The 15,964-nt window shown below is 36.7% G+C and overlaps 1 protein-coding gene across 1 annotated transcript in view; it reads left to right on the top strand.

Moving 5' to 3' along the window:
• The window catches only part of GDAP2 (ganglioside induced differentiation associated protein 2), a 72,315-nt gene that overhangs the window by 41,981 nt on the left and 14,370 nt on the right, over positions 1-15,964 (top strand). Inside the window, exons 8-12 of the mRNA XM_007461627.1 lie at positions 1,384-1,540; positions 9,244-9,320; positions 10,080-10,156; positions 15,075-15,214; positions 15,516-15,570. Of these exons, the coding sequence (XP_007461689.1) occupies positions 1,384-1,540; positions 9,244-9,320; positions 10,080-10,156; positions 15,075-15,214; positions 15,516-15,570 (506 nt within the window). The remainder of the gene's footprint in view (positions 1-1,383; positions 1,541-9,243; positions 9,321-10,079; positions 10,157-15,074; positions 15,215-15,515; positions 15,571-15,964) is intronic.

The raw sequence follows: 15,964 nt of genomic DNA, 5'->3' as shown, positions 1-15,964 counted from the left end.
CCTGCTGTGAACACTTTTAAATGAGCATCAAGTTAAAATCGATAGAAGGCTACTCATCTCTTTTTTATCACCAGTATTTTTATCAGAAAATGTCTGTGAACCAAGCTTTCCTGGAGGGGTACTCATGTACTTTTAGGGAGCCACCAATAGAGTACTGCCTTGAAATGTGCCCAGCATCATTTGGAAATCCTCATAGTTGTGACTACCACAATAGAATATAATTTTTCTTAAATGCGTAAAATGTGTTTTATATGACAAGGGGTAATAAAAAGCAAAATCAGCCGAGGTAGCTGTACTGGGCAGTCATTAGCCAAAAGGTTCCCTTCTATCCCCCATCCTCAAAGACTGCTTGATTTGCATCCATATCTCAGAAAATATTGTTACCTCATAGGCTCTAGTGTTCATAAATATTTTCAGTTAGAATATAGAATCTGTTAAAATAGATGTAAAATCAGCCTTACCTGAGGGATTGAGAGAAGATTCATTTATGGGTATTTTTTTAATAAAGGCACACTCAGCCCTTGCCTGTCACAGTTTGAGGAGCAGTGGTATAGATGTGAGGAGGTCCCAGCTGAATGGCCTCAGGTGGTGGCATTGCCTTGGGAAGCTCCCCTGCCATGGTCCAAGGATTTTGTTTGTTTGCTCTTCTTTCTTTAAAAAAGAAGTTTTTTTAAACAGATCTAGTGAGGCAGTGGGGAACACATTAAGAGATGATCCATTCCCAAGGGACTGGCTGCTAGCCAAACGTAAAATGATCATATGGATAAATCAGAAAGGTAACATTAATTTGTAGTGAAAACTGTAACTCTTGTGTACCAGAATGATTATATAGGCATGACCAGTGTAGAAAATCAGACCGCTAGTCAAAACATATCTTAGTGAATGTGGATCACACCCTGAAATCCTGGTCCATCCATCTTCCTTCAGGGGTTACCTGACAAAAGGACTGAAGATTATGTACGAGCCAGTCAAGTGCTCCCTTCTTAAACAATTCTGGATAAATGACCCCAAACATTTTTTCTTTCTATTTCTCTTTGGTTAGGTGTTGTGCTACAGTTCGTCTTTAAACCCACATACAGTATAATTGCTTCTATCTTTTTGTTTATCATTACGTTCTACTCTTTTCTTCCTAAGGTTACACCTAGGTCCCCTTGATTTGATTTCATGTGTTCCTAAAACTTCCATCCCACATGGACAAGTGGTTTCTTTCATTATTTCACTTCTTCAAATGCCTGAATCTGATTTCAGTTTCATTCTCAAAAAATAACCTTAACCCTGGTTTTTTGAGTTTCTGTGCACTCATTCCTGTAGCAGCATTCACAATCTGTTTGTAGCATTTACTGTCAAATTTTGCCATCTCTATTGATGGTATTTGTGTTGCAGACAACCAAGAAGAGGAGGATGAAGGCTTGGGAGTTGATCTCTCTTTCATTGGCTCTCATGCTTTTGCTCGAATGGAAGGAGATATTGATAAGCAAAGAAGACTGATCCTTCAGGGACAGTTATCAGAGGCAGCCCTGCAGAAGCAGCATCAAAGAAAGTAAGGCAAACCCCTTTGGACTGACAGACACATAAGGACATGAGAAACAAGAAAGGGCCTACCTCTGCTAAATGATCTACACGTAACGTGGTCTCATTTATTCTCCGTGACAATCCGCTAAGAAATATATGTCTCCACTTTGTAGATGCAGAAATTCAAAGTTAATTTATCAGTGGACACCGTTAGTATGTGATGAAGTTGGTGTTCAGATGCATCTCTGATTTCAGAGCTCCTACTCTTTCTACTACGATTGTAGTGTCTTTGGGTGAGATTATATTCTAAAAGCAGAAAATAGGGGAAGGGAAAAACCAAGTCACAAAGTTTTTACTTAACATTACTATATTTATAATTAAAGCATAATCTATGGCTGTATTAACGTTAAAAGACCTTTATTTCCCCCTGATTTATCCCAGGGACCTTATAAAGCCATTCCATTTCTTTTAGGTGTTTTCTAAAGCAATTCTGAATAACTCTTTTTTGAAACATAAAGAAAAGCAGCTTTTGTACTTCTGGGTAAGCTTGTCCAAGGATTAACAAACAGTCCTTGGAAAGCTAGCTGCTTTTAAAAAAATGTTAAAGGAAAGGAAAAATCATACACCATAACTGGTTAATATTCATTATCTTATAGGGTTGGTTGAGGGGATAACATCTCATAAGGTTGTTGTGAGTGTTAAATAAGATAATGTAGTGAGCTTAGCACAGTACCTGGTACTTAGCAAGCTCTTAAAATTGGTCACTGCTGTTCTCTTTAATACTGAGCAAATTATGGTCTATTTTACCTTTGAGCTTTGGTACTTGCCATCCCTTTGGACTAGAATACTCTCATTCTTCAATTCCTGCTCATTCTCCAGGTTTCAGCTCAGAAGTGTTTGCCTCTAGAAACTTATCTCCCTGGAGATAAGTTGGAATGGACAGAATAGAAGTCTGGAATCAATGCCTCCTCCGTATGCTTTTTTTTTTCTCTTTTTTTTACGTCCTGTACTTAACCAAAGGATAGCCTAGCACTTATCACACTATACTGTAATGATGTGTGGTTGTTGTTAGTCTCCATGTATAAAGTGGGAGTTAGACTAGACGATCTCCGGAGTCCCTTATAGAATTAGAATTTTGTTTTTCCTGAGTTCCTGGTCTTCACTTTATTCTCCCTTTTTTTTAAAAAATAAATTTATTTATTAATTTTTGGCTGCATTGGGTCTTTGTTGCTGCACACAGGCGTTTCTCTAGTTGCAGCAAGCGGGGGCTACTCTTCGTTGCAATGCACAGGCTTCTCATTGCGGTGGTTTCTCTTGCTGTGGAGCACAGGCTCTAGGCATGTGGGCTTCAGTAGTTGTGTCACACGGGCTCAGTAGTTGTGGCTCGCGGGCTCTAGAATGCAGGCTCAGTAGTTGTGGTGCACGGGCTTAGTTGCTCTGTGGCATGTGGGAATCTTCCCAGACCAGCGCTCGAACCCATGTGCCCTGCATTGGCAGGTGGGTTTTTAACCACTGCACCACCAGGGAAGTCCAGTTCTCCTTTTATTTTCATGAACAAAAGCTAATTAGTCACTAGGGGGCACCAATGAACAGCTTTTCTAAAGGCAAGCACAATCGAATGACAGTTTCAGTGGTTTCTGAACTTGGCCATGTGTACGAATCATCTGGCAAACATTTTTCTTTAAATACAGTGACTGGGCTTTCCCTCACATGACTGGGATTTGGCCTCTATATATATTTTAAAACTTTTTCACATCATGATTCATGTACAACTAGATTTGGGTACCTTTTTTTTGGACTAGGGCAGTGGTTCTCAAACTGTTTGGTCTCAGGTCCCCTTTGCATGCTTAAAAATTATTGAGGACCCCAAAGAGCTTTTGTTTTTACCTGGCTTATACCCACTAATATTTATCATATGATAAGTTATTTGTTAATTCATTTAAAAATAACCCATTATGTTTTTATGAAAAATAACTATTTTTTAAATTAGTGAGAAATGCAGTGTTTTACATTTTTGCAGATATTTTAATGTTTGACTTAATAGAAGACAGCTGGATTCTCATATCAGCATTCAAACTGTTGCAATACTTTGTTTTGGGTGAAGTATATGAAGAATATTTGACCTCATTCAGATACGTAGTTGGAAAAAGGAGTATCTTAATAGCCTTTTCAAATAGTTGGGGATATTCTTTGATATTATACCATAACTCAATAAATGGTAGTTTCATAATGTTGTAATGTGGAATCTCAAACCATATTTATGAATTTTTGTATTGTTATATTAAAATGTGTTGTTTTATCCTGCACTTTGAGTAGATTTTATAATAGGAATTTAGAGCATGAATTTACAACATGATGTATTGGTCTTTTGGAAAATATTGACTCACGTAATTATTCAGTTGTTCCAAATATTGACACATTACATTACACAATATCAAAAACTTATATTTGATAATATCACCACTGATCTTATCAGAAAAGTCCTTAAGTATTAGAAACTGTTAGCTTCTGGTGGTGGATACAAATTTTCTAACATTATATCTGTATTTTAAAGCTCGAATTTTATCACTGGTAATAAATACTGTTGGTTGTTTTTCTTGAAATGGCAGGGTCACTTTATTCATTTTTGACAAAACATCTGCCAAATACTCATGTTAAGTAACCACAGTTTGTCTGCCAGTCATTAGTTGAAGAAAAATGGTGTTCCATGAAAAAAAGCAACTGGTTCAGCTTGCAAGTCAAACAACTAGATCTTTTCTTCAGGACAGCCTCATGCTTTGGTCTGCAGAAATGCTTTGTGTGTTCTTCCCATTTTGTGACACATTAATATTAAAAAGATGTATTTCCATGGGTTAATGAATAAAATTAATAATTTTTTCTTCCTCATCAAAGACATTCTTAAATGAAACTGGCTTTTTTTTTTCCTGTGAGTATTTTGGCAATTAAGAACACAATGACTACTAGTACAATCTGGTGCTTCCACCTGAATTCATGCTAAAGCAGCAGTAGTTTTATCCAACAGTTGCTTTTGCACCATCAGTGCAGATGTCAACACAGTGAAAAACAAATGATGTTTTGGTGTTATTATGAAAATAGTTTTGACCTTGCAAAACCCCTTGAAAAAGTATTGGGACTATGCACCACACTTTGAGAACCACTGGTCTGTGGTCTCTCAGCAGTACATTATAGTTGAAAGGAGTTTTGGTAATTATCTGATACAGCTTTCTGAAACATAGTATAAAGTGTATAAGCATTAGAATTACCAGGGGTGCTTGCTAAAAATTCATAGGCCCCACGCCAAACTTCCTGAATCAGAACCTCTGTGGGAAGGCCTCAGGAATCATCCTTCTAAGGTGTCTTAGATGATTTCTTAGATGATTTTGTACCTGATCTGGTCTGATCCCTCTAATTTACAGAAGGGTGAATTGATCACCAAGAGTGACTTGACCAGAGTTACAGCTAATTGAAGATGAGCCTTCAAGGTGGCTACTGCAGCTCATCTCCCTTCTCCACTACCATCTCCAGGCACCTACACAGACCAGCTTGAGAGAAGCTGGGAAAGGATCAGACACATTTTGTTTTCATATACAGAGAACTGCTTTGTTCTCAAATCAGTTACCCTATTGTCTCCTCTCTCGTTTCCCTCTCTCTGTCTCTCTCTGTCTCTGTCTCTCTCTCTCTCACTCTCTCACATACACACACCTTTTTCATTTTTGCATGAGTGATACAGATAAAGTGGCATTGGTTTGTGTCTGGACTGGATACTTGCCTGTCTGTATTGCTCTCTTTAATGAGATTTGTTTCACTTAATAATGACTAGTTCAAGCCAGTTTAAAATGAATCTGTATTTGCTGAGTCCATGCTTTCTGGAAAGGGGCCATCAGCAAAGGGGTAGGTTCTAGGAAGGAATATGAATACAGCATGTAAAGCATTGTCCTTCTTTTTGGTAGAAGGCCATGATCTTGAGATTCAAGTTAGTCACATAGTTGACAGTTTCCAGTCGGTTCAGGAAACATTGGATATTTACTCTGTGCAAGATAATATTCTAGAACTGAAATATACAGGTAAAGAAAGTAGTCTCTGTAGTCTAGAAATTCATGAGTGAGCCACACTACCTTCACATGTCATGGTGTGTTCTGTGCGGCACTCAGGTTGTTGTGCACATCCAATTAACACATAGCTACAGGTTTGGGGAAGAGCACAGCCTATCGTTCCCAGAGCTTGAACCAAGAAACAAAGGCATGGTACCCCTGCCACTCACTTCCCTTGAGTGATAAGTTACATCTGAATCAAAAGATTTTCAGATTTCCTATTCATGTGCCCCATGTCTATGATAATTAAAGATGAGGTCTTGTCAGCAGCTCAGAAGTATGACCCAGGAAAGCTAGACCCTTTCGGGGAGCCCATGAGGGCAAAACTCTTTTTATAATCTTACTAAGACTTATTCGCTCTTTTCATTCTCATTCTTGTAGTGTTCAATGGAGTTTTCCAGAGAGTGCTTAATGTGTGATATTGCAGTAGGTTAAACGCAGAAGCAGATGTAAGAATCTAGCATAAATTAAAGAGATTTGCAAAAATGTAAGAGTGTAACTCTTCTCCCTAAATATAGCTTATTTAAAAATAAAGTTATTTGTGTTCACATTAAAGGTTTTTATTATTTTTGAATTAATAAATATTTTTTATAAATCTCTCTTTTTATTTCTAAAATGGTAAATATTGGTAGGTGTAACTGACATAAATATGAAAGGGTCCTGAGACTCAAAAGTTTGAGAATTGATGACTAATCGTTTAGGAGTTTACTATATAACTGAGCTGTAGGTCATCTGTTTACATACTCTGCCATGGCTACATGTTTAAGATTGTAGTTTTAAATTTTTATTTCTCTTACTCTTTCTAAATCAGGATTTTATTTACACAGGTTGTGTTTGGTTTCTGTTATGTTTGTTGATCAGTTTGAACAAATGATAAATTTTTTTTAAGCTCTTAGGAAGTAAGTAGATCTTTAGTTAGAATTATCTTTTTGAAAGCCTTCAATTCTTCCTTCAGTAACAAAACCAATGGTCACATGGATCGGCTATAGGGTTAGATCATTCCTTTCATAGCATTGCCCTGTCTCTGTGTAATAATTCGCTTGAACATCTAAAATAATTAGACATGTTGTCTAGGTCTTGATTAATGTTTCCAGGTCTTCCATCCAGTTGTGACACAGTTTGGGCATATCACTCTTAAAATTATTTCACAAGAACTTTCTTCTTTTTCATTAGTGTTCCTTGGTTGGCTTAAGATCCAGTTGCCTATAACTCTTACATCATTTCTCACAGTAAAAACTTTATCTTATTCATTATTAAATATTTATTGAGCCCTTACTAATGTGCCAAGCTAGAAACATAATAAAGTGTCACGCAAGGCAGATACAGCCCCAGACCTCATTAAGCCTAGGGTCTTGCAAAGGAGAGAAATGTTAAACTAATTATTGTATGAAAAATGTATTTAAATTACAGGGTGCAATAAGAGTGTATAACAAGGATTTTAACTAAGTCCAGTGTGGGATAGTTGCATGAAGTCAGGAAAAGCTGCTGTTAATTAATTCTATTTTGTACATCTGAGTTCCAGTTTAAAAAAATTTTTTTCTTCACAGTTCATTGAATACATAGTTACTGAGTGTCAGGAACTACCCTAGAAATTTGCTAGAAATATAGAGACAACTAAGACATAGTCCCTATCTTGAGGTCCAACAGAGTAGAAGCAAATATTGCAGTGAGTGGGTAAAGCCTTGTGCTGATCTTTGTGATATAAAGAAGGGAGAAGTTAGTTCTATAACAGGCCTGGACCTTGTCTCCACTTCCCCTCACTCCACCCCCAACCCCCACTCCTACCCCTGCCAGTCCCCACCTTAGCGTACATACTTGATTGATACAGTATTTAGATGTCTGCTGTATTGCTTATCTCACTGGGTCTTAGTACAATGTTAGTTGTCTTTGTAATATGTCTATCTCATATATTCAACCTTAAACTCTGAAGCCAAGGGCCTTTTATTATTCATCTCAGGCCTCCAAAATACCTTGAATAATACTCACGTTTATTATTTTATTCAACAAAGATTTGAGTCCTTGCTATGATGCAGGCATTGCAATTATGCAATAAATCTTTGAAAATGAACTAATGAATACACCGAGAGTATAGAAAGTAACAGGTATTTACTGAATTCCTGTTACATGTTCTGTGCCATGACCTGTGGTGCTCATAAGACATTTAAGACATATTATTCTGTTTAGTCTTGATGTGGAGATGGCTTAATCATAAAACAGTTAGAAAGCAGGACAATAGGGGAGTTAGTGTAAATAACCTAGGAAATAGCTCTGTATGAAAATATGGAATAGTACATATGAATAGGGAGAACTACAATAAACACAGATCCTTTCTTGACTTGCAAATTATATCTTAAACTAAAATTAAAAGTTATTGTCTTTGAATTCAATTTGCACAGGTGGGCACGTTTCTAAATTTAAAAACATAGACTATAGAACTATGCAATACCAAGTATTGTTTTCACAAACAATAACAATTTCTGTGAAACTAGCAGGCATATCACTTGTTGATTACAATCCGTATGTAATAGACTTACTATTAAATATCCTTAGTTGTGTGGTTGTACTTCATAGCTGAAAGGTGTCCTACAGAAACACCGTTTTGCAGATGAGGAAACTGAGGTCCATAGAGGTGAAACTACTTTACTGAGATTGCATAGAAAGTGATAGCGTGAGGACCCAAGTATCCTCTCTTCTAGTTTAGTTTGTTTGTTTGTTTGTTTTTATGTTGTGGGATGTTGCCATATGCGACCTAGATGCTTCAAAGTTGCTTTTCATGCATTTAGATACCTTGAAAGCTTTTTTCACAATTAAGTAAGTGGCACTTTGAATTTTAAGAAAGCAAGTATGAAATAGTAGGAAAAGTACTGACCTTTCCAGCAAACTGGAGACTTGAGTGCAACTTCAAATTCGAGTCTACCATTAACTGGTAACTGATTAATTCGACCTTTTTCAGATCGCTTCCACTCTTTGAGATCTTTACGTTTCTTCCAGTTTCAATATCCTCTTAGCCAAAGCCAAACTGCCATCTTTATGATCTGGTATATGGAGTATCAGTACAGCTACTTTGATTAGCCAGTCATTAAATAAGCCTGGACTTCCCCGAAAAAAATTACCTACTTTCTTTGTGGTCCAACATAACATGTACAACACTTACCTGTTTGTCTTCTGAAAAGTAAACTTCTTGAGGGTCTGACCATGTCTGTTCACTAGAGTATTCTCAATACCTCTTGTGTAGTAAGCACTCAATAAGTCTTTGTTGAATGAGTGAACATCTGTTGTGGAGAACTGCTATTGCTTTAGGCCTTCTTGCATTTTTTTTTTTTTTTAAGTAGGGGAAGATAATAGTATTTAAAAACAATGTTAGTTTGAGTACTTGGTATCTTAGCCAATTATATGATTAGTCTTCATTTGCTCATAAAGCATTTTTAAAAATCATCTAGTGTGAATACCTTCCTTTCTCAGTAACTCATTTTTTTTTTTAATCAATAACAGTAGAGATTCTGCATAGTGTAACAGCCTCTTTAACTCCTTTCTCATTATAATAAAATGTTATTCTTTAGGAACACAGACAGATAAAAACAGGTCTCATTTATAAATTTACAACTGTTTATTATAATAATTATATCCTTTATTTCTCTAGTTATAATCGCTGGTTGTGTCAAGCAAGATCTGAGGATCTATCTGATATTGCTTCTCTAAAAGCCTTATACCAAACAGGTGAGCTTAAGGATATGGTAACCTATTCTTTTACTGATTAAGAACCTTACTTAGCATGCTATTAGAGACTTCACTTTTCTCTGATTTTGTCCATTTTATCTCTGAATAGATTTTTTTTGTACAATGGAAGATAGTTTTTGCTTATCATCAAGATCTTCAAGATAGCATCTCAACCTATAAGATTTTCAGCTAGTAATTCTACATTGGCCAACTTCATTTCTTCTCAATGTCCTTTTTCCTATCTTTTAATTTTTTTTCTACTTTTAAAAGTACCATAATCCTGCTGTACAAAATTCAAACCTTACATAAATAAATAACAGAGACAGTGAAAGTTATCAGATTCCCCCTTTATATTTCTTTTCCAGGCAGTACTTTTTAATTTTCAGATATGAGTTCCATTTAGTTTTTCCTGGATCACTGATGTTATTAAAAGTTGTAGTATGCTTGAACAAAAAGCTATTTATAAAAAAATCTTTACCCTCAACCTTACATTTGGCTGTCCCTGATTTAAAACCTGTAAGAGGGCTTATCTTAAAAGTAAGGGCAGTCATCGAAACTTCACGAAGCTGGAAAAAAAAAAAAAGAAAGGCGATGCTTTCCACATACCAAAAGAAATCTGAAGATGAAATCTGAAAAACTTATGTTCCTGGTTTTCAGTCTTTTACATTTGTGTAGAATATTTTTATAAGGTCAGAGACCAGGACAGATAATATTCTTGGAATAAAGTTTCTGGGTGCTGATTACATTTCCTGTTTGTAGGTGTTGATAACTGTGGTCGCACAATAATGGTGGTGGTTGGAAGAAACATTCCTGTAACCTTAATAGATATGGACAAGGTAAGCCATTAAAAAGCTTTGTTTTATAAATAATGTTGATTTAAAAAATAAGTAGGACATGAATTTGGAATCAGGGCTTAGAATATGAGACAGAATTATGTATCTGTGATAGAGTAGCAGCCCTGATTCTGCAAGTTGGCACATAGCATTTCAGTAAGGGGTTTGGTTTTGTGTTCTGGGAGAAACAGAAATACTGAATTGCCATACTGTGATCTCCAAAAACGCAGCTGCTTTGTTTTGGATATGATGTAACTGGCAAGTTTTTGGTTGGACTCATTCTGTATTATAACTGTACTTATAATCAAATTCTGCTTTTCTTGAAAGAAGAAACATTAAATCTTTTATCTCTCTGAAGAGAAGAAGTAGTTAACCCAAGATGTCATCATTTCATAATCCCTTCTTTTGGAGGTAAAGGACAGAAATAGATGATTCATAGCAGAAGAAATGGTGTTACTGGTAAACAAAGTGTTCAACCTGATTAGTAGTAAAAAAAAAAAAAAAAAAGTGAATTAAGATGAAATCTCTTTTTTCACCTTCAAAACTAGCCATTACTTTTACTTTTTTTGTTTGTTTTTTTGATAGATAAGAAGTGATTTATTAGAATAGGACACTTGTGAGGCTTACAGGCGGGTGGGCAAGAAGGTGCCGCACCCTGAGACCTTAGCGGGCTACAGTTTTATAATCAAAGGAAAAGTGGTGAGCGGGAGAAGACCACCTTCTTCCTCATTCTGAGTAGACGTCACGCTTCTGTCATCATTTCCTCCTCCACGTCAGGCGGGGGAGTTTTCTTGTCTCTACATGGTCAAGCTGGGACTGTCATCAAAATTAGCCATTACTTTTAAATAATAATCATTGTTACCAAAGATGAATTGAAACTGTCAAAGTGGTCACGCCCACTGACCCATTAACTCCATTTCTGAGAATTTGTACTAAGGAAATAATCCTAGGGTTGAAAGTAGCTATAGGCCCAGAAATTGCCCAAATTGGAATACTTGGGCAAGGGACAACTGAATCCATGGGATAAATATGTAGATCTTCCTAGAACAATTGTAATAGACACGGACTGCAAAGGAGGAGAATCACTTTAATAAATAATTCTTAATCATAGTAAAAAAAAAAAGTACTCAAAAGTGTAAAAATTAAATACAATTTTAAGATAAAGCACAGTTGTGCAAAAGGGGATAATTTTATCTGGCTAAGCCCTTAAACTCCTGGTCACTGGTGTTTGGGTAAAAAAAACTGTGGAAGCCCTAGATCGGGCATGTTACTCACAGGCTCATTTGTGGCCCAAAATTATAACTTAACTTCCTGACAGGTAATTATTATGCATCCACAGATGGAATGTTCTGTGACCCTGAAAAATTATGGTTATAGAGGCAAGTACTATAGAGAAATGTTTATGGTATAATATCAATAGGAGAAGAAACAACAGCTTTTATGTACATTGACATTTTTGTGGGGGGGGGGCATAGTGCAAGTTTATGCATATCAGTATCTCAAAATGGATTTCATAGTTTTAGGGAGAATTTGTTTTCTACATTTTTCTGTCATATGGCTGTACTTCTTTTTTTTTTTTTGAAGCAAGAAAACCTGTATTTTATTTTATTTTATTTTTTTTAACATCTTTATTGGGGTATAATTGCTTTACAATGGTGTTAGTTTCTGCTTTATAACAGAGTGAATCAGTTATACATATACATATGTTCCCATATCTCTTCCCTCTGTCTCCCTCCCTCCCACCCTCCCTATCCCAGCCCTCCAGACAGCCACAAAGAACCGAGCCGGTTTCCCTGTGCCATGCGGCTGCTTCCCACTGGCTATCTACCTTACGTTTGTTAGTGTATATATGTCCATGTCTCTCTCTCGCCCTAACACACCTCACCCTTCCCCCTCCCCATATCCTCAAGTCTGTTCTCCAGTAGGTCTCTGTCTTTATTCCTGTTTTACCCCTAGGTTCTTCATAACATTTTTTTTTCTTAAATTCCATATATATGTGTTAGCATACGGTATTTGTCCTTCTCTTTCTGACTTACTTCACTCTGTATGACAGACTCTAGATCTATCCACCTCATTACAAATAGCTCAATTTCGTTTCTTTTTATGGCTGAGTAATATTCCATTGTATATATGTGCCACATCTTCTTTATCCATTCATCCGACGACGGGCACTTAGGTTGTTTCCATCTCCGGGCTATTGTAAATAGAGCTGCAATGAACATTTTGGTACATGACTCTTTCTGAATTCTGGTTTCCTCAGGGTATATACCTAGTAGTGGGATTGCTGGGTCATATGGTAGTTCTATTTGTAGTTTTTTAAGGAACCTCCATACTGTTCTCCATAGTGGCTGAACCAATTCACATTCCCACCAGCAGTGCAAGAGTGTTCCCTTTTCTCCACACCCTCTCCAGCATTTATTGTTTCTAGATTTTTTGATGATGGCCATTCTGACTGGTGTGAGATGATATCTCATTGTAGTTTTGATTTGCATTTCTCTAATGATTAATGATGTTGAGCATTCTTTCATGTGTTTGTTGGCAGTCTGTATATCTTCTTTGGAGAAATGTCTATTTAGGTCTTCTGCCCATTTTTGGATTGGGTTGTTTATTTTTTTGTTATTGAGCTGCATGAGCTGCCTGTAAATTTTAGAGATTAATCCTTTGTCAGTTGATTCATTTGCAAATATTTTCTCCCATTCTGAGGGCTGTCTTTTGGTCTTGTTTATGGTTTCCTTTGCTGTGCAAAAGCTTTGAAGTTTCATTAGGTCCCATTTGTTTATTTTTGTTTTTATCTCCATTACTCTAGGAGATGGGTCAAGAAGGATCTTGCTGTGATTTATGTCATAGAGTGTTCTGCCTATGTTTTCCTCTAAGAGTTTGATAGTTTCTGGCCTTACATTTAGGTCTTTAATCCATTTTGAGCTTATTTTTGTGTATGGTGTTAGGGAGTGATCTAATCTCATACTTTTACATGTACCTGTCCAATTTTCCCAGCACCACTTATTGAAGAGGCTGTCCTTTCTCCACTGTATATTCCTGCCACCTTTATCAAAGATAAGGTGACCATATGTGCATGGGTTTATCTCTGGGCTTTCTATCCTATTCCATTGATCTATCTTTCTGTTTTTGTGCCAGTACCATACTGTCTTGATTACTGTAGCTTTGTAGTATAGTCTGAAGTCAGGCAGCCTGATTCCTCCAGCTCCATTTTTTGTTCTCAAGATTGCTTTGGCTATTCGGGGTCTTTTGTGTTTCCATACAAATTGTGAAATTTTTTGTTCTAGTTCTGTGAAAAATGCCAGTGGTAGTTTGATAGGGATTGCATTGAATCTGTAGATTGCTTTGGGAAGTAGAGTCATTTTCACAATGTTGATTCTTCCAATCCAAGAACATGGTATATCTCTCCATCTATTTGTATCATCTTTAATTTCTTTCATCAGTGTCTTATAATTTTCTGCATACAGGTCTTTTGTCTCCTTAGGTAGGTTTATTCCTGGATATCTTATTCTTTTTGTTGCAATGGTAAATGGGAGTGTTTTCTTGACTTCACTTTCAGATTTTTTATCACTAGTATCAGTATCTCAAAATGTATTTCATAGTTTTAGGGAGAATTTGTTTTCTACATTTTTCTGTCATTTGGCTGTACTTCTTTATAATGAAAAAGATTCAAGCTAAAAATGGGGAATTTGAAGCTGAAAATGGATATCTTGATTGCCTTGGGGAGGAGGTGGTGAGTGGATAGAAAGAGGACCAGAAGCAGTCTGGTAAGAGCAGAAATAATAATAAAAATACACAGACACACATACACACAGGGGAAAAAACAACTGATAATCAGTATGACATTCATTCTCAGCATTAATAATGTGATTGATACCAATAAAAGCATAAACCCCTGCCTTTGATTCTGGTGTGTACTTACATGGTGTTCTGGATGTTCGTGATATATCATTTCATATATATTGTGAAGTCCAAACCAGGTAGCAACTGGAAAGATACTGTGTTTCCTTAGTGCCCTCCTCTGTCTGCTCTGGTAGCAGTTGGACCCATGCTAACTAATCCATGTTAGTCCATTCAAGTTAATGCCAAGGACTCCCCTGAGGAGGAATGGGGAAAATAACCTGTTTGATAGTAATCCTTCAGTTGTTACCTCTTAGCTTCCTCTTTGTCATGGTTTATAGCTACACCACTGGGTCATGCTGGTCCTGCCCAGCATGATTATTATCGTGTCTCTGCTTTGTGTTTAATGTTTCTCTTAAATTTCATCCTTCTTGTAATGGCATATTCCTCTAACTGATCCAGGTCACATTAAGTTTGAGGCAGAGCAGGGAAGTGCTGCCCAGCCCACTGCCGTCTGCTCACTAAACCTGTTCTCATTTTCCTCATTCAGTTCAACGTTAAAGATGCTAAGAAAATTAGCCCTCAAAGTGAGCCATGTGAGGCATCACTTCTAATGTCCTTTTATAGTAATTCTTGGTTCCGTGAGAGCCATTAGTCCGTTTCTCAGTGGAGACTGCAAAGACTTTCACTGAATGCAGGTAGAACCTTCAAGAATGATTAAAAGTCTAGAAATTCTCCCTCTAATGGTTTTAATACCGTTATTCCAGAGAGAGAAAACCTGGTAGTTGACTGAAGAGCTCTTTTGAGTATGTGAAGAGTTGTTGGAAAGGACGGAGACTGGTGGTTCTCCTCCATCACTTAGAACAAGACAGAAAGGGACCACACTGTAGCATTATATGAACTACTAAACACTGGCATGAGGCACTTCCCCTGAAGATCTTTTTAAAGAGGTACTCATTAGTCTGAGATGTCTCTCTGCAGTGCCTGGGGCACAGATTAGATTAATCTTCTGGGTTTTTTCTCTCTTGGCATCTGTGAAATAGACTGCTGTACAAAATGGTCGTTATCTTTATTTTTCTTCTAGGCTCTCCTATATTTTATCCATGTAATGGATCACATTGCTGTGAAGGAATACGTATTAGTATATTTTCACACACTGACCAGCGAATACAATCACCTGGACTCTGACTTCCTGAAGAAACTCTACGATGTTGTTGATGTCAAGTTAGTTATCTTCTCAAATTATGAAGGGGGAAAGCAGCTTTTTTCTTTCCGAGTATTAAGCAGTAGCAAACATCGTTGTGTATTTTGTGAAAGTATAGTTCATGTAACTAAGATTTTTATTTTACTTAGATTGGATATTTTAATAATAGGCCCTCCTTAACTCCACTTTATTTTGTATCAAAGTAAATTCATATGTAAACTTTTTCCTGCTTTTAAACACCTGGAAAAAGAGGTAATTGTTCATAATGGTGACTGGTTTTAGACATGGCTTATACTGACCCTTTTTTTGATTTTGAATCAGGTACAAGAGGAATTTGAAGGCTGTTTATTTTGTTCATCCAACATTTCGTTCAAAGGTACGGTATTTTTCTTTTTAGCTAAATGTTTAATTTAAGTGCACTACATGCCTGCATATTAAGACGTATTTCATCATCTTAATTCTTGCTATCACTGTTGTGACTGCTAATTTCTTTGTTTACCCTTCCTTTTTAAGTGATCTTGGGCTGTGGTCCTAATATTTTGGTCCCATGTAACTCTAGTATCTTTGTAGATGACCTTTACAGGCCTTTAGTCCCTTAGTCCTTGCCTCTTCATGCTCTTTGTTAATCTGGGCTTTTTTCTGCCCTTGCTCCTGGCTAACTCCTATTTATCCTTCAGAGCTCAGGTCAACAATTACTTTCTGTAAAAAAACCTCTCTGATCAATCCTGCCACTAGTAGGTACTCCTGCATTGTACTTCCTTAAGATTTTC

This window comes from Lipotes vexillifer, unplaced genomic scaffold (genome assembly GCF_000442215.2).
Source record: "Lipotes vexillifer unplaced genomic scaffold, Lipotes_vexillifer_v1.1 scaffold858, whole genome shotgun sequence".
Lineage (NCBI taxonomy): Eukaryota > Metazoa > Chordata > Mammalia > Artiodactyla > Lipotidae > Lipotes > Lipotes vexillifer.
This window is presented reverse-complemented; position numbering and strand designations above follow the sequence as displayed.